Source organism: Pan troglodytes, chromosome 9 (assembly GCF_028858775.2).
Source record: "Pan troglodytes isolate AG18354 chromosome 9, NHGRI_mPanTro3-v2.0_pri, whole genome shotgun sequence".
NCBI classification, from domain to species: domain Eukaryota; kingdom Metazoa; phylum Chordata; class Mammalia; order Primates; family Hominidae; genus Pan; species Pan troglodytes.
This window is the reverse complement of record NC_072407.2, coordinates 70478293-70497907: the sequence shown is the minus strand read 5'-3', so window position 1 is coordinate 70497907 and position 19615 is coordinate 70478293. Positions and strand designations below refer to the sequence as shown.

The 19615-nt window shown below is 54.4% G+C and overlaps 1 protein-coding gene across 3 annotated transcripts in view; it reads right to left on the bottom strand.

The window, feature by feature from the left end:
- Positions 1–3993: 3993 nt before the first annotated feature.
- LRP5 (LDL receptor related protein 5) overlaps positions 3994–19615 on the bottom strand; it is a 137664-nt gene continuing 122042 nt past the window's right edge. For 2 of the 3 annotated variants that reach the window (XM_016921396.3, XM_016921397.4), the window contains 5 exons: positions 16959–17069; positions 15269–15505; positions 14035–14174; positions 6731–6828; positions 3994–4457 (listed from right to left, as the gene is read on the bottom strand). In XM_016921396.3, the coding sequence (XP_016776885.1) occupies positions 4196–4457; positions 6731–6828; positions 14035–14174; positions 15269–15505; positions 16959–17069 (848 nt within the window). In that variant the 3' untranslated portion in view covers positions 3994–4195. The remainder of the gene's footprint in view (positions 4458–6730; positions 6829–14034; positions 14175–15268; positions 15506–16958; positions 17070–19615) is intronic. The other variant, XM_024347283.3, reaches the window with a different exon arrangement.

Sequence of the window (19615 nt, the reverse complement as noted above, 5' to 3'; positions counted from 1 at the left end):
GGGTGGATCACGAGGTCAGGAGTTTGAGACCAGCCTGGCCAACATGGTGAAACCCCATCTCTACTAAAAACACAAAAATTAGCTGGGCGTGGTGGTGGGCGCTTGTAGTCCCAGCTACTTGGGAGGCTGAGGCAGGAGAATCGCTTGAAACTGGGAGGCAGATGTTGCAGTGAGCCAAGATTGCGCCACTGCACTCCAGTCTGGGTGACAGAGTAAGATTCCATCCCGAAAAAAAAAAAGTTTAGTTCCCACAAATAAGTGAGAACATGTGAAGTTTCTCTTTCTGTGCCTCGCTTGTTTCACTTAACATAATGACCTCCAGTTCCATCCATGTTGTTGCTTTGTTATAAATGACAGGATCTTGGTCAGGCGCAGTGGCTCATGCCTGTAATCCAGCACTTTGGGAGGCTGAGGTGGACTGATCATGAGGTCAAGAGATCGAGACCATCCTGGCTAACACAGTGAAACCCCGTCTCTACTAAAAATACAAGAAATTAGCCGGGCGTGGTGGTGGGCACCTGCAGTCCCAGCTACTCAGGAGGCTGAGGCAGGAGAATGACATGAACCCGGGAGGAGGAGCTTGCAGTGAACTGAGATTGCGCCACTGCACTCCAGCCTGGGCGGCAGAGCGAGACTCTGTCTCAAAAAAAAAAAAAAAATGTTTGGTAAAATTCAGCAGTGAAGCCATTGGTTCCTGGGCTTTCTTTGTTGGGAAACATTTTATTACAGTTTTCATCGCATTACTTGTTATTGGTGTGTTCAGGTTTTTGTTATTTTAATTTTTTTGAGATGGAGTCTGGCTCTGTCGCCAAGGCTGGAGTGCAGTGGTGCAACCTCAGCTCGCTGCAACCTATGCCTCCCAGGTTCAAGTGATTTTCCTGCCTCAGCCTCCCGAGTGGCTGACATTAGAGGCACCCGCCACCACGCCTGGCTAATTTTTATATTTTTTTAGTAGAGATGGGGTTTCACCATGTTGGCCAGGCTGGTCTCGAACTCCTGATCTCAGGCCTTCCAAAGTGCTGGGATTACAGGCGTGAGCCACCGTGCCCGGCCTGTTGAGGTTTTGGATTTCTTCATGGTTCAATCTTGATAGGTTGTATGTGTCTAGAAATTTACCCAGTTCTTCTAGGTTTTCCAGTTCATTAGCATATAGTTGCACATAGTTGCCTCTAATGATCCTTTGAATTTCTGTGGTATCAGTGGTAATGTCTCCTTTTTAATCTCGGATTTTATTTATTTGGGTCTTCTCTCTTTTTTTCTTAGTCTGGCTAAAGGTTTGTTGATTTTATCTTTTCGAAAAAACTTTTTGTATCATTTTGTATTGTTTCCTTCATTTCCATTTCATTTATTTCTGCTCTGGTCTTTGCTTTTTTGAGACAGAATCTCACTCCAGTTACCCAGCTAGAGTGCAGGGTGCATTCATGACTCGCTGCAGCCTCCACTTCCTGGGCTCAAGTGATTCTCCCACCTCAGCCTCCCAAGTAGCTGGGGCTACAGGCACACACACATCACCACATCCAGCCTATTTTTTTTTTCATATTTTTAGGAGAGATGGGGTTTTGCCATGTTGGCCAGACTGGTCTCAAACTCCTGAGCAGGTAGGAGTTGAGCCACTGTGCCCATGAGCCTGGCCTGCTCTGATCTTTATTATTTCTTTTCTTCTACTAATTTTGTGTTTGTTTTTCTCGTTTTTCTTTTCTTTTCTTTTCTTTTCTTTTTATGATGGGGTCTCGCTCTGTCGCCCAGGCTGGAGTGCAGTGGCACCATCCTGGCTCACTGCAACCTCCATTTCCCGGATTCAAGCAATTCTCCTGCCTCAGCCTCCCAAGTAGCTGGGGCTACAGGCACACATCACTACTTCCAGCCTTTTTCTTTTTTTTGTTTTTTTGTATTTTTAGGAGAGATGGGGTTTTGCCATGTCGGTCAAGCTGGTCTGAAACTCCTGGCCTCAGGTGATCTGCCAGTCAGGCCTCCCAAAGGGCTGGGATTACAGGCGTGAGCCACCGCACCTGGCCTAGTGTGTTTTTATAGGTAAAGTGTGTTTCTTGTATGCAAGAGATGGTTGGGTCTTGTTTTTTGATCCATTCATCCACTCTTTTTTTTCTTAAGACAGGATCTCACTCTGTCGCCCAGGTGGGAGTGCAGTGGCTCCATCTTGGCTCACAGCAACCTCCGCTTCCCAGCCTCCAGTGATTCTCCTGCCTCAGCCTCACAAATAGCTGGGATTACAGATGCATGCCACTACCGCCTGGCTAATTTTTGTATTTTTAGTACAGATGGGGTTTCACCTTGTTGGCCAGGCTGGTCTTAAAACTCGTGACATCAAATGATCCATCCGCCTCAGCCTCCCAAAGTGTTGGAATTACAGGCGTGAGCCACCGCTCCTGGCCCACTCTTTTGATTGCAGAGCTTAGCCTATTTACAGTCAATGTTATTATTGATAAGTAGGGACTTACTCCTGCCATTTTGTTGTTTTCTGTTTGTTTTGGGTCTTCCATCCCTTCTTTTAGTGAAAGTGATATTTGTATTTTGTATTGCTTTTTTTTTTTTTTTTTGAGACAGAGTCTTGCTCTGTTGCCCAGGCTGGAGTGCAGTGGCACAATCTGGGCTCACTGCAGCCTCCGCCTCCCAGGTTCAAGCAATTCTCCTGCCTCAGCCTCCCAAGTAGCTGGGATTACAGGCGCGCACCACCACGCCCGGCTAGTTTTTGTATTTTAGTAGTTGAGGTTTTGCCATGTTGGCCAGGCCGGTCTCAAACTCCTGGCCTCAAGTGATCCACCTGCCTCAGCCTCCTAAAGTGCTGGGATTACAGGCATGAGCCACTGTACCCAGCCTATATTTTGATTATTAAATGCACTGTCACCCAGCAACAAGCTTGACTGTTTTCTGACCTCCCTCCACCATGCTGAGGGAAGTCAGGCCCTTCTCCACTGATGCGATGCGCATTTTCTCCCTTCCCTCTGAAGAGGGCTGTTCCCGCCTGGCCTTCAGGACACAAGAACAGCTCAGCTTCCCCACCGAAAATGCCTAGATTACTGTCTCCTTCCACGGATTGGGGACCCTGCAGAGGCAGTGACCAGGCCTTGTCTGTCTTCTCCAGCACCGCAGGGATGGGCCCACAGCAGGCGTCAGGTGTGGCTTGCTGACTGTTCCTGTGAGGACCCAGGGATTCCCTCCCTGCCAGGGGCACGTGGTGTGGCAGAGTGGGCTCAGCAGCCCCATCCAGCGAGTCAACACGCAGTCATGGGGCTCCTTGCCCTCAGGAAGAGCAGCAGCCTTGGGCTGGCACAGAGAGGTCAGATGGAAGCCAACATAGGTTCAGAAGAGCCCAGAGCCCAGGCATATATTCTGCAGGGCCCAGTGAAAAATGAAGGCACAGTCCCCTTCTTAAAAGTGACTAAGAGTCAGCTGGGTGCAGTGGCTCATGCCTATAATCCCAGCACTTTGGGAGGCCGAGGTGGGCGGATCACGAGGTCAAGAGATCGAGATCATCCTGGCCAACATGGTGAAACCCCATCTCTACTAAAAATACAAAAATTAGCTGGGTGGGTGTGGTGGCGCACACCTGTAGTCCCAGCTACTCGGGAGGCTGAGGCAGGAGACTCACTTGAACCTGGGAGTCAGAGCTTGCAGTGAGCTGAGATTGTACCACTGCACTCCAGCCTGGATGACAGAGAAAGACTCCGTCTCAAAAAAAAAAAAAAAAAAAAAAGACTAAGAATCTGAGGAAGACGAACAGCAACAGCGTGATGAAGCCCAGGGCCCTTTCTGACGGCACAGGCCACACGCACATAAAGCCGGCCCGGCCTGCAGCTCAGAGATGCATCCCAGGGGAGACATCCACCTCTGCCCAAGGCCCCAGCCCTTCCCTGCAGGAGCCGGACAGAGGGACGCCCGGGTGCAGGAGGACTCTCATGGTGGTCCAGGGGTCGGCATTCCCTCCACGGGGACACGCAACTCAAATGCACACAGGGCACGAAAGAATGGCAGTTCTGTTTTACAAAATTAAGTTTATAAATATTTCTCCACTGTACAAAGTTCTCCCAGCCCTGCCCACCCCATCACAGTTCACATTTCTCATGTTTTTAAAATCCCAATTATATTTATTTTTTAAATCATAAAATATATTTTTTTCTTTGTTCATATTTAAAACTATTTACAGGGGCACAGAGAAGCCAGAGTGGCCCGGCCGAGGTCAGGATGAGTCCGTGCAGGGGGACGGAGGGGGCGGGAAGAGATGGAAGTAGCTCCTCTCGGTGGCAGGCGAGGGCGGGCAGCTGTCCTCCGCCGACAGGTACTGGCTGTGGGGCGTGGGTGGGGGTGGGTAGGGGTCTGAGTCCGAGTTCAAATCCAGGTAGTACTTGCTGGCCTTCCAGCGGCTGGCGCTGTAGTCGCTGTCACACACGTCGGTGCTGCAGGGCGTCGTCGGGGGCGCCATTCCTCGAATGATGTAGGGCCTGAAAGGGACACACACAGAGGAGTGGGATTCGGTAGGCACATCCGCCCTGGTGGGCACAGCAGCCCCGGGGCTGTGAACGGGAAAGGCCTGTCCACTGGCCAGCTCCAGAAGATGCAGGCCGGACTCTGGACCCACCCCGCTGTGTCGCCAGGGCTCATCACTTACCCTCTCTGAGCCTCAACGGTCCCACCTCTACCATGGGCATGCCCGCACCTGCCCTGCAGCCTGCCAAGCCTGGGCCCTGGCAAGGCTGCCTCTAAGGAGAACGAGGCCTCTAGAGCCTGCTAGCTGACCTTGGCCAGGAACTTACTTGACCTCTTTGAGCTTTAGTTTCTCATTGATAAAAGTGGGGATGAAATAGTACCCATTTCGAAAGTGAAGGATACATGAGATTCTGCCTGGAAGGTGCTAGAAACAGTGTCCGACAAAACAGGAGACTGGACAACAGTTCACCTAACACTGTTACTGTAAATGTTGGCAACCGATAGGGTTTGGCTGTGTCCCCACCCAAATCTCATCTTGAATTGTACTCCCATAATTCCCACGTGCTGTGGGAGGGACCCAGTGGGAGATGACTGAATCATGGGGGTGGTTTCCCCCATACTGTTCTCGTGGTAGTGAATAAATCTCACTAGACTTGATGGTTTTACGAGGGGAAACCCCTTTCGCTTGGTTCTCATGCTGTCTCTTCCCTGAAGCCATGTAAGATGTGACTTGCTCCTCCTTGCCTTCTACCATGATTGTGAGGCCACCCCAGGCAGGTGGAACTGTGAGTCCATTAAACCTCTTTCCTTTACAATTACCCAGTCTTGGGTATGTCTTTATTAGCAGCGTGAGAACAGGCTAATACAGCAACCAATGGGCCCGGGACACTTCCATCCTGAGTTCAAGCAACCTGACTCGCAAGATGGCTCCTGACCTCCCATCCTCCCAGAGGCTACCTGCACCCAACTGTGGCCCAGAAACGCCGCATCCCACTGTGTGAGTTCAGACTCGGAACTGTGGTGTGTTTAGGAGCCCCCGTCCTGTCACAGAGGGGCCTGCAATGGGTGGGAAGGTGCAGCCAACACCGGGTGTTGAGAAAAGTGCAGCAGGACAGGATACTCCTCTTGGGGCCCAGCTGCTGCGAGGTCAGATGGCGGGGAGGGAGGATGTGTCCGCGGTGGGCCCAGAGCAGGACGGGCATGAGCAAAGGCAGGAGGTGGGACGAGGAACTAGCGAGACTGGGCTGCCCAGTGTGGATGTGACCATTCTGGAGACAGTGGTCTGTAAGGCTGTGGGACAGACTGTGACAGTTTGATATAATACTGAGGCATCAGGGAGGTGGCCCGACCCGGAGTGGGGTGGAAATGGAGGCTGCAGTTCTGGCTCCCCAGCCAGGCCTGGGAGTTCGTGGAAATGGCCACTAGGTGGCAGGCGGCACCACACTCGGGAGGCCCTGCTGCTCCAGGGACCCAAGCAATGAGGAATGCGTGGTCCAGAGGTGTCCTGGCCCAGGCCCAGCCTATCCCACCCCTTCACCTCTGGGGGTGGGGCCTGGTGCAGCTGGCGGGTGGGCCACGTTGCCTGACACCACTGGGTTAAAGGTCAGGAGGCTCACCCTGCCCATCCCAGGCTCTGATCCAGCCCCTGCGGAGACCAGCACACCTGGGTCCCACCTCTCCACACTCTCAGTTGCCCCTCCCCAACCAGGGAGGTGGGGCCTGTGACCCCAACATGGGCAGCTCGGGGGGCTGGTGTCCAGCTGAGCAGCCCCGTTGGCTTCCCGGGCTCAAACAGGCCACTGTGGCAAGTGAGCAGCCCGGACCATCCTGGTGACGTCACACGATTAGGGGTCTACGGTGGGTGCTGCAGCAGCCTTCACAGACTTGTCCCATCCTAAGAGGACAGAGCCACCAAGAGGGGGCATCTCAATGGCTAGGTTTCCACAGCCGGACTCAAACACACAGTCAGACTCTGGAGCCCAAGCCCCCGGCCCCTCGACGCCACAGCCATTTCCCAGCTTAAAAGTAACCTCCATAGGAGCAACTTGAAGAGCAGCTCAGAACGTGGAGTTCTGCTGGTTTCTGAACCCAACACGCAGTCCCCGCTGATCTTGTCTGGGGAGGCAGCCTAGTGTGGTTGGCAGAGCAGAGGGAGGCAGGGCTGGGCCCGGCACCTGCCCACTAGCACCCAGAATACCTCACCTCATCAGTGGCATGGGGATTAGGCCCCTCCACCACGGGCTGGCGGGAACCCAATGGCCATGGAGGGCTGCAGGGGATGTCCTACCTGTACGGTCTCGCAGTGGCCGGAATGTTTGAAGAGTAGAACATGTCCATGTTGTACAGGGAGGGGTCCGTGGCCGGGGAGGGCGGCGGGTTCAGGATCTGAGGAGAGCCAAGCCAGGGTGACTTAGAGCCTCGCCAGCCTGGGCATTCCTTCCTTCCTCCCACACCCCTCGGGCTTTCCTTGCAGAGAGGGCTTCTGGCCCCCCTGCTTCCCAGGACCCCTTCCTCTGGCCAGTTGGCAAAACCTGGGGACAGGAAGGGAGGCAGCAGCCACCTGCCCCGAAGGTCATCTCAGTGAAAGGCAAAGGGAACCCAGGCACTTTTGTCCCAGGTGCCCGCGCCCTTCCAAGTACCTGCCTTGTGACCAGATGCTGGGCTGTGAAGGCGGGGACAGGACTTCGGCCAGTCCCCTTTGTGGCTGGCCCCCAGCAGTAGGAGATGTCCCCACAGGCCCTGAGTGTCCTCCACACCAGTTAGCACCTCACCAGGCTCCTCAGGGACCTTCCCAGGAACTCTCCTTCTGACCTTTCCTCCTGCCCCTCCTCCCTCCATCACACACAGTCTAACTCCTGCAATGACGCCCTTGTTCCGAACACTCAGGAGCTCTGCGTCCCTGCTGAAGCCCTGACCCAAACACAGAAGTCACCACGCTGAGGGAGGGGCCGCAGCCCCACTCCAGACAAAGGCACCCCCTTCACAAGGGCCTGTGCTGGCACCAGCCCCAAAGCGGGGATAGTAAATAGACAAATTCACCACGTGAACGTGCCCTCCAGGTCCAGGCAGCACACAACCAGCCCTACAAAGGGAGGAAGGGACCAGGGGCCCTGGGCCCACACACCCACACAGGTCTGCACCTTCCACAAGTGCCACTGACGGCACCCCAACCCAACATGCAGCTTTCCAAAGGGTGTAGGGCTTATGTGGGTCTCCAAGGCCATCCTGGAAAGGATACAGCCAGATCCGAGCCCCTGCGGAATAATGGGAACAGAACTGTCAGTTATGCCCGAGGGACTCAGTTCTCTCAGGCCCCCTAGGGTGGTACGAGAACACAGCCTTTCACGCCAGACAGACCCGGGTGAAGTCCTGTTTTGCCACCTTCTGGCTGCAGCAGGATCCCTGGGGAGGGAATTTACCTCAGCCTCAGTTTCTTCAACTTTAAAATGGGCTTGACCTAGCACTTTGGGAGGCCGAGGCGGGCGGATCACTTGAGGTCAGGAGTTCAAGACCAGCCTGCAACATGATGAAACCTCGTCTCTACTAAAAATACGAAAATTAGCCGGGTGTGGTGGCGGGCACCTGTAATCCCAGCTACCTGGGAGGCTGAGGTGGGAGAATCCCTTGAACCCTGGAGGCAGAGGCTGCAGTGGGTTGAGATCGCACCACTGCACTCCAGCCTGGGCAACAGAGTGAGACTCTGTCTCAAAAAATAAATTTAAAATTAAATAAAATAATAAAATAAAGTAATAAAATGGGCTCGAGAAGGCCTGCTTCCTGGGGCTATCCTGATGGCTGGTGAGTAGCCTCTGGGGAGTGGCCAGGCCCTTCCCCTGCCCTTTAGGAAGCCGCACTGGGCCCTGCTCTTTCTGGAGAGGGTCCTCTTTGGCCCAGAGAGCCAGTCTGGGTATTCCTCAGGATTTGACCCCAACATTGAGAGGGCACGAGACTGGGGGCACTGGGGAAGATGCTTCAAAGCAGAGAGCAGGCAGGGAGGCAGCAGAGAGGGCTTCCTACAGCTGCCCAAGCCCCAGCCTATGGGGTCTGTTTCCACCTCTTCCCATGAACTTGACCAGGCCTGGTTTCTCTCCTACATCCCAAGGCAGAGTTTGAGATTCTGCCCAAATCTGCACTGGGCAGACTTCTGGCAAGATCCACCAGTGCAGCGCCTCGGCAATGTCTCAGATGTCCCGTGAACCACGGCCAGGCCCTCTTCAAAGAGGACTGGATCTCGGCCCAGGGTGGGGGGTGGGAGGTGGGGGATGGGGAGGCCCCACCTCGGCTCATCTGCTATTGCTGCGTTGTTGTTGTTTTGACTGAGTCTCGCTCTTGTTGCCCAGGCTGGAGTACAATGGCACGATCTCGGCTCACTACAACCTCTGCCTCCCAGGTTCAAGTGATTCTCCTGCCTCAGACTCCCGAGAAGCTGGGATTACAGGCATGCGCCACCACACCCAGCTAATTTTTTTGTATTTTTAGTAGAGATGGGGTTTCACTATGTTGGCCAGGCTGGTCTCGAACTCCTGACCTCAGGTGATCCACCCGCCTTGGTCTCCCAAAGTGCTGGGATGACAGGTGTGAGCCACCATGCCTGGCCTATTCCTGCATTCTTAGAGTTCTCTGTACATCTCACTGTTCAATTTCTGCTATTCCAGTCCCTGGTAATAAGCCTGTAGACAGAACTTTCTCTGTTCAAATTCTCATAGAGTTTCTGCCTCCTGATAGACCCCGACTAATTCACGCCACCCATAAGCCATCAGCCCAGAAACAAGCTGGATGCCCACCTTGCTCATCAAATCTAATTACATCCCAGAAGAATTAAAGATGTGAACGTAAAATGAAAGGAGGAGGACGTTAAGAAAGAGAGTGTGGGCTGGGCATGGTGGCTCACGTCTGTAATCCCAGCACTTTGGGAGGCCGAGGTGGGTGGATCACCTGAGGTCGCGAGTTCGAGACCAGCCTGACCAACATGGAGAAACCCCCGTCTCTACTAAAAGTACAAAATTAGCCAGGCATGGTGGTGCATGCCTATAATCCCAGCTACTCGGGAAGGTAAGGCAGGAGAATCACTTCAACCCGGGAGGCAGAGGTTACAGTGAGCTGAGATTGCGCCACTGCACTCCAGCCTGGGCAACAAGAGCGAAACTCTGTCTCAAAAAAAAAAGAGAGAGAGTGTGAAAATAAGTTGTTTTTTATGATCAGAGCAGGGAAGGCCTTTCTGAACATAACAAAAAAAAAATATATATATATATATACATGCGCCATAAAAGAGGAGATTGATAAATTGATAATTTCTTTTCTTTTCTTTTCTTTTTTTTTTTTGAGACAGAGTCTCGCTCTGTCGCCCAGGCTGGAGTGCAGTGGCGCGATCTCGGCTCACTGCCTCCTGGGTTCACGCCATTCTCCTGCCTCAGCCTCCCGAGTAGCTGGGACTACAGGTGCCCGCCACCACACCGGGCTAATTTTTTCTTTCTTTTTTTTTTTTTTTGAGATGGAGTCTCACTCTGTCACTCAAGCTGGAGTGCAATGGTGCGATCTCGGCTCACTGCAACCTCCACCTCCTGGGTTCAAACAATTCTCCTGCCTCACCCTCCCAAGTAGCTGGGATTACAGACATGTGCCACCACGCCTCACTAATTCTGTATTTTTAGTGGAGACGGGGGTTTACCACGTTGGTCAGGCTGGTCTCGAACTCCTGACCTCAGGTGATCCGCCCACCTCGGCCTCCCAAAGTGCTGGGATTACAGGTGTGAGCCACCAGCGCCAGCTGATTGATACTTGCATTATATAAATGGTAAAACGTACCATAACCCAAATCAAAAGACAAAAGACTGGGAAACAAATTATTTTCAATACACAGCACAGGTTCTGGGCCAATTTCCAGTCTATCTGTATCTAAAGAGACCTTACAAATGAATAAGAGTATCAACAACCCAATAGAAGAAGGACTTTGAACAGACCCTTCTGAGAAAAATAAAATGACAAAAGTTCTTTTTTTTTTTTTTTTTTTTTTTTTTGAGACAGAGTCTCACTCTCTCACCAAGGCTGGAGTGCAATGGCGCGATCTCGGCTCACTGAAACCTCCGCCTCCCATGTTCAAGCAATTCTCATGCTTCAGACTCCCAAGTAGCTGGGATCACCATGTCCGGCTAATTTTTAAATTTTTACTAGAGACGGGGTTTCTCCATGTTGGCCAGGCTGGTCTCAAACTCCCGGCCTCAAGTGATCCGCTCATCTCAGCCTCCTAAAGTGCTGAGATTACAGCTGCAAGCCATCACGCTGGGCCCAAAGGTTCTTAAACACACAAAATGATGCTTACATCATTCATGATAAAATAAATATAAATGAAGATCTTAACATGATACCATTTTTACTCTATATTAGACAGGTGGAGAGAAAGGGTGCCAGGGACCGTTTTGCCGGTGTGGCCCTCTGCTGAGAAAAGATGGACTGTCCCTTTCAGAGGGCCACTTGGCAGGAGTGGTTGAAACAGCCAAGGTTCAACCGCAGCAGGAGAGGGGACCCTGATGCCCTCCAGTGGGGGCCCAGCCACGCCTGACAAGGAGTGCTGTTCAGCCACCAAGAATGTGACAGCTGTGCCCTCAAAACAGAACAAACTTCAGGGTGCGGGGGAAGCAGAGTAGAAGGTGGTTGTGAGTTGGATGGCCTGGCCCCACTGCCTACCAACCGAACGACCCGGGCTAGTGGTTCATGCTCAGTTCTTCAGCCTCGTTGTTGCAAAATGAGGAAAACAATAGCACCTCCTCCCGGAGACGGGTTACAGTAGAGCTCTAGGCAGGGTGCACACGGCAGCTGGGAGCCTCCGAAATGCTCAGAACAGCAGCTTTTATACATCGTTAGCAGCAAAAGGCAAGGCTCAATGTTGACTCTTCAGATGCTATCTTTCGGGCTTACGAAAACACATATGTCAGCCCAGGCGCAGTGGCTCATGCCTGTGATCCTACCACTTTGGGAGGCTGAGGCAGGAGGATCACTTTAGCTCAGGAGTTCAAGACTAGCTCAGGCAATTTAGTGAGGCCTCACCTCCACAAAAAATTTAAAAATTAGCCTGGCATGATGGTGCACACCTGCCATCTGAGCTACTTGAGGGGACTGAGGCAGGAGAATCGCTTGAGCCCAGGAGTTTGAGGCTGCAGTGAGCTGTGATTGTGCCACTGCACTCCCACTGGGTGACAGAGGAAGTTTGTCTCAAGAACAAACAAAAAACACCTATGTCAATCTGAATAAGGTGAAAGGATCGTTACCAGTGTCTTGCTTATGATAGGAATGGAAGTCATGCAAGATGGCAGGCAGCACTGGGGGAAACCAGGCAGAGGATAAATGGGTCTGTGCTCTTTCTCACAACTGCACATAAATCTACAATTATCTTCTGGCTTGGAAAACAAAGTCCACGCTCTTGTATGCTTGCATATGTACAGATGACCCCTGGGGGGACATAGAAGAAACACACTGCAGGAGGTCATGCCTCCCGGGGAGTCCTGCTTGGCGTCATGGGGGCGGAGTCTCTTTGGACTGCAGACTCTTCTGTATCTTTTGAATTTTGTACCATGAACATATATTTAATGGACGCAAAATAACTGTGCTAATTTAAAAACAGCTGGCTTCATGCAGAGTTTCTTTTAGGGGCAGGAAAATGTTCTAAAATTAACTGTGGTGAGGGTTGCACACATCTGTGAATACACTAAAACCCACTGAACTGTACCCTTTTTTAAGTGGGTGAGTCATATGGTTAAACAATAAAGTGATTTAAAAAATTAGCTGGCTGCTCAGTGCCATCTCTTATTGCCTGATTAAGATCCTCCCAGCTCCCAAGGGAGAACAGGAAAAGAGAATTCGTGAGCTGCCTGCTGTGTGCTCGGGGGCCCTGCTTGGGTTCCTAGCACTCCTGGCTGGTTAAGTTGGGTTGCAGCAGCAGGAGCAGGGAAGAAGGGCAGTGGGTGTTTAAACTCTTGGCTTCTGGTTACCAGTTCCCTTTGTCCCTAAACAAAGCCAGGCCCTGGGGCCTCCAGAACACTCAGTTACTGTCCAGGAAACCAAGAAGAACCCTCTTCTGCTACTTCCTTCCCAGGGCCCACCACAGTCAGGTGCCATAAGAAGACAATACCCCAGGCCAGGCACGGTGGCTCACGCCTGTAATCCCAGCACCTGGGGAGGCCGAGGCAGGAGGATCGCTCGAGTCCAGGAGTTGGAGACCAGCCTGGGCAATATAGTGAAACTTCGTCTCTACAAAAAATGTAAATATTAGCTAGGCATGGGGATGCATGCGTGCAGTCCTAGCTACTTAGGGGCTGAGATGGGAGGATTGCTTGAGCCTAGAAGGTAGAGGCTGCAGTTAGCCATGATGACACTATTGCACTCCAGCCTGGGTGACAGAGCGAGACCCTGTCTCAGAAAAAAGAAAAGAAAAGAAAAGAAAAAGGCCAGGTGCGGTGGCTCACACCTGTAATCGCAGCACTTTGGGAGGCCAAGGTGGGCGGATCACCTGAGGTCGGGAGTTCAAGATCAGCCTGACCAACATGGAGAAACCCCATCTCTACTAAAAATACAAAATTAGCTGGGTGTGGTGGCACATGCCTGTAATCCCAGCTACTAGGGAGGCTGAGGCAGGAGAACTGCTTGAACCTGGGAGGCAGAGGTTGCGGTGAGCCTAGAGATCACACCATTGCACTCAAGCCTGGGCAACAAAAGTGAAACTCCGTCTCAAAAAAAAAAGAAAAAGAAAACAAGAAGACAAGACCCCAGATGTGAGGGATACCCAGAAGGGCAGGAGGAACCAGCCCCAGCAAGGTGGGGCTCACTGGCGAGGCCCCAGAGGAAGCAGAAGGGGGCTGGACTCACCTTAGGGGCATACAGCTGCAGGAACAAATGAAAAGCATACAAAGCATGTCAAGTCAGCCCCCGCTGTTTACACTCAGGAGTTCACATCTAGGCACCAAGCTCACCTTGGCATCCTGGGGCTGTGCTCCCAGAAACGGGGGTTCTCCCCAGCCAGCCCCAAGGATCCTGGAGGGCGGCGGCAGTTTATTCTCCTCACAGTCATTTCACTCAAGGCGTGGCTCAGCTGGAGCCAGCCCCTCACCCTGCCAAAAGCTCCAGGGAGTATTTTAGCCACGAAAATCACCCTGTGTTTGTCTGTCATGCACAAAACCATCCAGCTGTTTTCCAGGAAGCAGCCAGCCCTGGGTGGAAGAACAGGGTGTTTGTGGAGGGAACCCCGTAGGGGAAGCTCACAGAGGGCAGACAGGCCTGGTGCAGGCGGCTATCGATGGGCTGGGCCGTGCGGAACACAGACGGCCGCCTGGATGCTGACGGAGCCCAACAGCCACTCTAGGAGGTGGATTTGGGTGAGATTTTGGCTCTTTATATTTTTGTGTAGTTTTCAGATTATCCACAATCAACAATGTCATTAAAGAAGGAAGCAGAAGGGTTTGGAAAGAGAAGAAAGCAAGCATGCCTCAGAGGCGGTGGCACAGCCCCCAGGAACCCGGGAAGCCTCCGGTGGCCAGCACTGACGGTGGGAGGGGCCCACAGCCCCATCCCGCCCCGCCCCTCCCCGGCCCCGCCCCTCACCGGCGGGTACAGCGTGGCCTTCGTGCTGGACGAGCTGCTGGACGAGGCCCCTGTGACGTGGTTCCGGTCGTAGAGGGGCACCCCGCCCCGGCCCCCCATCAGGCTCACGGAGCTCATCATGGACTTTCCGCATGCGATGCCTGGCAGGGAAGGGACGGGGGAGGTCAGGTGGCTTCCAGGCTCAGCCAAGCCACCCCACAGACATAGGGCGCTCTCCTCTGCTCCCGCTACCCACGAGACTCAGACCAGGGCGGTGTGTCCTGTTGGAAATGTGCCCCGCTCCCTGAGCCGCAGGCCTCTCTGGCCACTACTAGAGTGAGCTCCCCGGGGCTCATCTGTGAAACGGGAGACACATGGTACCTCCTCCAAGGGGCCTGCGACTGGGGCGGGGAACCCCGGCGGGGCAGCACAGAGCACGCCAGGAACAGACAGGGCCGCATTCTCTGGGGGCTGCTGCGACTGTGATGGTGCCACCACTGTGGGCTCCTAGGAGCTCTTGAGAAGCCAGATAACCCCGCTCCCCAGAGAGAATCAGGTTACATCTATACCCTGTCATCCAACAGGCTCCCAATGAGGCCGGCTTGGGGTGACAGTGGGACAGGACAGGGGAGAGGGAACTCAGGGCTGGGCAGGCAGAGGCAATCCTCAAGGTGGCCTGGAGCTGTGGGGGCACCTGCAGACCTCACAGGGACTCCACCTTCTTAGACATACCATGGTCACCCATGTGATACAAACCAGCGTGGTGCAGCTCTGCGGTGCGGCTGCCCAGCCATCTATAAACACAGCCTGCGTTCCTGGTGCCTGGGCCACGTAGGAATTGTAACTGCTCAGCCACAAATCCCAGCTGCACTCAAGACAAAGCTGCTGTATGGTACAGAGTGATTCCTTCAGCTCTGGAGAGAGCCCAGCCGCCCTCACATTCATTTCTAGGGTACATGAGGATTTGTGGACAACACAGCACATGTCCTACTAGAATATGAAGGTCAAGTCCAAGGAGCTTTCTCCACACCTACAGTGCCAAAGGGTGGGTTGCTACAGCCATGCAGGCCTCTGTGTTGAAGGATTCTGATGCCAAGCACAGGCTCAGTGGGAAAGGCTGAATGCTGTGATCGATTAGCAATGTCTGCCACATGTGCAAGAGGGCCTGGGGTAGCACATCCCTGCTCCACTCCCCAAAGCTGCCCAGACTACTCTCCTGCCTCCTCCAGATCGTTCCATATCTCAGGCTCCTTACCTGTGAAGGGGCCATGCTGGGAACCGCCCGGGGCTATGAAATTGAGGGGCACGTGCGGGGTCCCGCTGACATACTCGTGCGGGAAGGGCCCGTTGGCCCCCGCATAGCGCTGGCACACCACGCGCTGGCACACAAAATAGACACCACCCATGACGAAGAGAGAGAGAATGATGCCAATGACGGGCCCGATGGCACTGCTGTGGGCCGGGCTGTCGTCTGAGGGCGGCTTGGTGATTTCTGCCAGAGACAGACAGAAAGAGGTGGCCAACATTAACCCCAACGGAATGGGCCCTCCTTGGGGGCAGACACCGTGCGCCCTGAAGGGGCTGGCTTTGCCACTGGTGGAGGGTGGGGAGAAAGTGGGGGAGCTGGGAGGCTAGGCCTGGGGAGCCTGGCCAACCTCAGGGTAACGCGGCCCTTCAGCCTGCACGGTGCACCCTCCTCCTCCTCTGACCCCCGCCCCTGTCCGACTCCCCACAGCCCTCAACACATCCCTGCCAAGGCAGCCTGGTATTCACTCCTTCGCCCAGGGCCCTCGGTGGTGGCGGAAGTGAGCGTGCCCTGGCCAGCCCGGGTGATGTTGGTGAACGAGCAAAGCCAGGCAGCCCCTGGTGCCGCCCACCAGCCACGGGAGGGGCAGGGTCGGCTGGGTGGGCTCCTTGGGCCACTCCACTATCAAGGCTGCCCATAGGGAAGTTTCCAGGCTCCAGACTCAACTTTGGCAAAAGCCACATTCACTCTCCCACAGGGCCGGCCCAGCGATCCTGAGGGCGTCGATGATGTCAGCGGAATGGGAGGAAGCGTGCGGGCTCTGGCGGCGAGGCCTGGCTGCGCATCAACAGCGCCCCCACAGCTGGGGCCCACGGCACAGGCCCGTCAGACTGGGAACTTGCCCAGCAGAGGAGGCGACCCTTGGTGGCCCCCACCACTGCCTTCAGGCCTCAAGCCTGACCTGGCACGAAGGTGCCAAAGGGCACAGGGAGTCCCTTGAGGAAGCCCCCTTCTCCCCCAACAGACTTCTCTCCCGACTGCAGCCATAAGAGAGGAGCTCTCAGCCCAGGTCCCTCTGCAGCGAAGGAGTGGCCATGTCCCCAGACACAATGACTCATTGCTACTTCCTATCTGAACTCAGCTCCCTTCCTGCCTGAATCAGACAGCCTTTCAGGAGCCACTGCCTCTGGGAAGTCTTCCCTGACTGTCTTGGCCTCCTATCCCCTAGGCCCTATATCCGTGACTGTACAGGTCATGCTATTTGAGGAGCATGTGGGATGTTGTCATGTACATGTGTGTGCACATGACATGTGTGCATATGTGAACATCACTCCTCCTCAGCCAGACAGTAAGCTGCCAGGGAACAGGACCACTGCAGCCCTCGGGTAATCTTGCTGCCTGACAGACGCTGCTCAGCAAGGTCCCGTGGGTGGGTGGGTGCGTGCTGCAGGCACCTGGACACCATCAGCCCCGCCCACTGAGGCAGACTCTGTAGCCGCCGAGCCCACAGCTCACAGTCTGTCCTCCTGGCCGCTGCCCTGGGAAAGGCTTCCCTGCCTCCTGCAAGGAGCCTCCCAGCCGCCTGAGTCTCCCACACAGCCCCCAGCCCCGCTGGAAAGGCACGTCTCCTCCCCTAAACTCCACGTTCCTGGGGGAACCCAGCCCGGACGCCCCCTCCCCGTGCCAGAAGCTGGCTCACCACACATGAGCTCGTCGGAGCCGTCGATACAGTCGGGGAAGGAGTCGCACTGCTGTTTGATGAGGACACACTGGCCGCTCGCACACCGGAACTGGTTGGGCAGGCAGATGGCTGCAAGGAGAGGCCACACACTCAGAGAGGCTGGAGGGTGCCCCCCAGCCCACCACGCAGGGCACAGCAACCAAGGTCTGGACTCCAAACAGAGAGCAGACAGATGGGACCCTTTCTAGGACCAGCGGGGAGTGGTCTAGTACAGTCTCCACCCACCCTCGATGACCCTGTGGCGAGGCCTATGCCACGTAGGGGAGGGACTGCCAGGGCTGAGACCTCAACGCACCTCCTGCCTGCCCCCCAGGAGGTATGTGTCAGGTGCCTACTGTGGGGAGGTCTACGCCATGCAAGGAGTAACAGACCCCGCCCAAGGCTCTACCAGGTTGGGGGGGGGGTGGGTGCCAAGGACAGGAATGGCCACGAGGAGCCTTGCCTCCCGAGAGTGGGGGCTGTGGAAGGCAGTGGTGCTCAGCAGAGCTTGAGGGGAGGGGAGGGAGCACAACCCACTGGAGGTGCAGGCAGCCCACACGGGAGCAGCACAAGGCCACAGTCTCTGGCCAGGGAGGAAGAGCAAGCCAGGGCACTGATGGCTGCCTCCACCCCTCCCCAGACGCCCACCCGGAGGGAGCCATAGCCACGCCTGCCCCTGGAGAACTTGCTCAGTTCCCCACCTGCCCTGCCCCCGGTGTCCTGCCCTGGGAATGGGAGATAAGGGGACCCTGTCCTTGTAATGGATGGGATGATTTTCTGGTAACCAAGCAGGGAAGAAAGCTTCTGGAACAGAGCGTGCAGCCAGAACCGGCGTAAGAGCCTGCCACCAGCACCGCGGGGCACACGGGAGGAGAAGCTAGAGTGGGACGAGGGGGCTCAGATGGCTCCAACGTCTGCCCCTCCAAATCTCAACGGAAATGTGACCCTCACTGGGCGCAGTGACTCACATCTGTAATCCTGGCACTTTGGGAGGCCGAGGTAGGTGGATCACTTGAGGCCAGGAGTTTGAGACCAGCCTGGCCAACATGGTGAAACCCCATCTCTATTGAAAATACAAAAATTAGCCAGGTGTGGTGGTGTGTGCCTGTAATCCCAGCTACTCGGGAGGCTGAGGCAGGAGAATCGCTTGAACCTGGGAGGTGGAGGTTGCAATGAGCCAAGATCATGCCACTGCACTCCAGCCTGGGCAACAGAGCGAGATTCTGTTTCAAATAATAGAATAGGAATAGCATGGCATGGCATGGCATGGCATAGCATAGCATAGCATAGAATAGAATAAAATATGACCCCAAGGTTGGAGGTAGGGCCTGGTGGGCAGTGTTTGGGTCATGGGAGCAGATGCCTGGTGCCCTCTCCGCAGTAGCAAGTGGGCTCTCACTGTGAGTTCACATGGGAGCTGGTTACTTAAAGGAGCCTGGCATCTCCTCTCAAGGTGAGGGCAAGAGGGAGAGGCGCTCTCTCTCTCTCTCTCCGTTGCTCCCTCTCTCACCATGTGATGCACCTGCTCCCGCTTCGACTTCCACCATGAGTCAAAGCTTCCTGAGACCTCACTAGAAGCTGAGCAGATGCGGGTGCCATACTGGTGCTGCCTACAGAACCATGAGCCAGACAGACCTCTTTCCTTCATAATCTACCCGGCCTCAGGTGCTCCTTCATAGCAATGCAAAATGGACCTACACAGGGACAATTCCTAACCACGGCTCCTGCAAGTTGAAATCGCACACACAGCACATGCTGGGCCAGGATGCGCAGCAGGGCTGGGGAAGCTCTGTCTGTCAAGGGCCAGACGTGAGGTCTGGGGCTTTGAAGGCCGTAGGTCTCCAGCATAACCACTCAGTTCTCCTGCTTTTGGCATGAAAGCAGCCACAGACATTGTGCAAATGAATGAATGGGCATGGCTGTGCACCAAGAAAACTTTATTTACAAAAGTAGGTGGCAGGCTGGATTTGGCCCCTGGGCCCTTAGTTTACCAGCCCCTAGTCTACAGCCTCCATAAAATTCTCCAATGGTCAATGAGCTGGAAGGACTTAACCACTATGCCTTTATAGAAAAACATGCAGGGAGGTTACTCCCAGGCCCTCATCTTCTACGAAATGTCTGTTCTTTGTGAATGAGGACGTAGGACAGTGGCCAGACTGCATGTGAATTACCTAACAGAGCCGGTGGCTCTGGGAGAGCGAGGGCATCAACAGCTCCTCAGCAGTCCTGGGCCCATGGTGCTGACAACATGTGGCAGGCAACCAACCAAGCACGTCCTTCATAAAAGGAAAACTCAGGCCGGGCGCGGTGGCTCATGCCTGTAATCCCAGCACTTTGGGAGGCTGAGGCGGGCGGATCACCTGAGGTCAGGAGTTCGAGACCAGCCTGGCCAACATGGTGAAACCCTGTCTCTACTAAAAATACAAAAATTAGCCAGGCATGGTGGTGCGCATCTGTCATCCCAGCTACTCGGGAGGCTGAGGCAGGAGAATCGAGGCAGAGGTTGCAGTGAGCCTAGATTACACCAGGGCACTCCAGCCTGGGTGACAGAGCAAGACTCTGTCTCAAATGAATGAATGAATGAATGAATGAATGAATGAATGAAAGAAAACTCACAGGGGGCACAGAAGAGATGT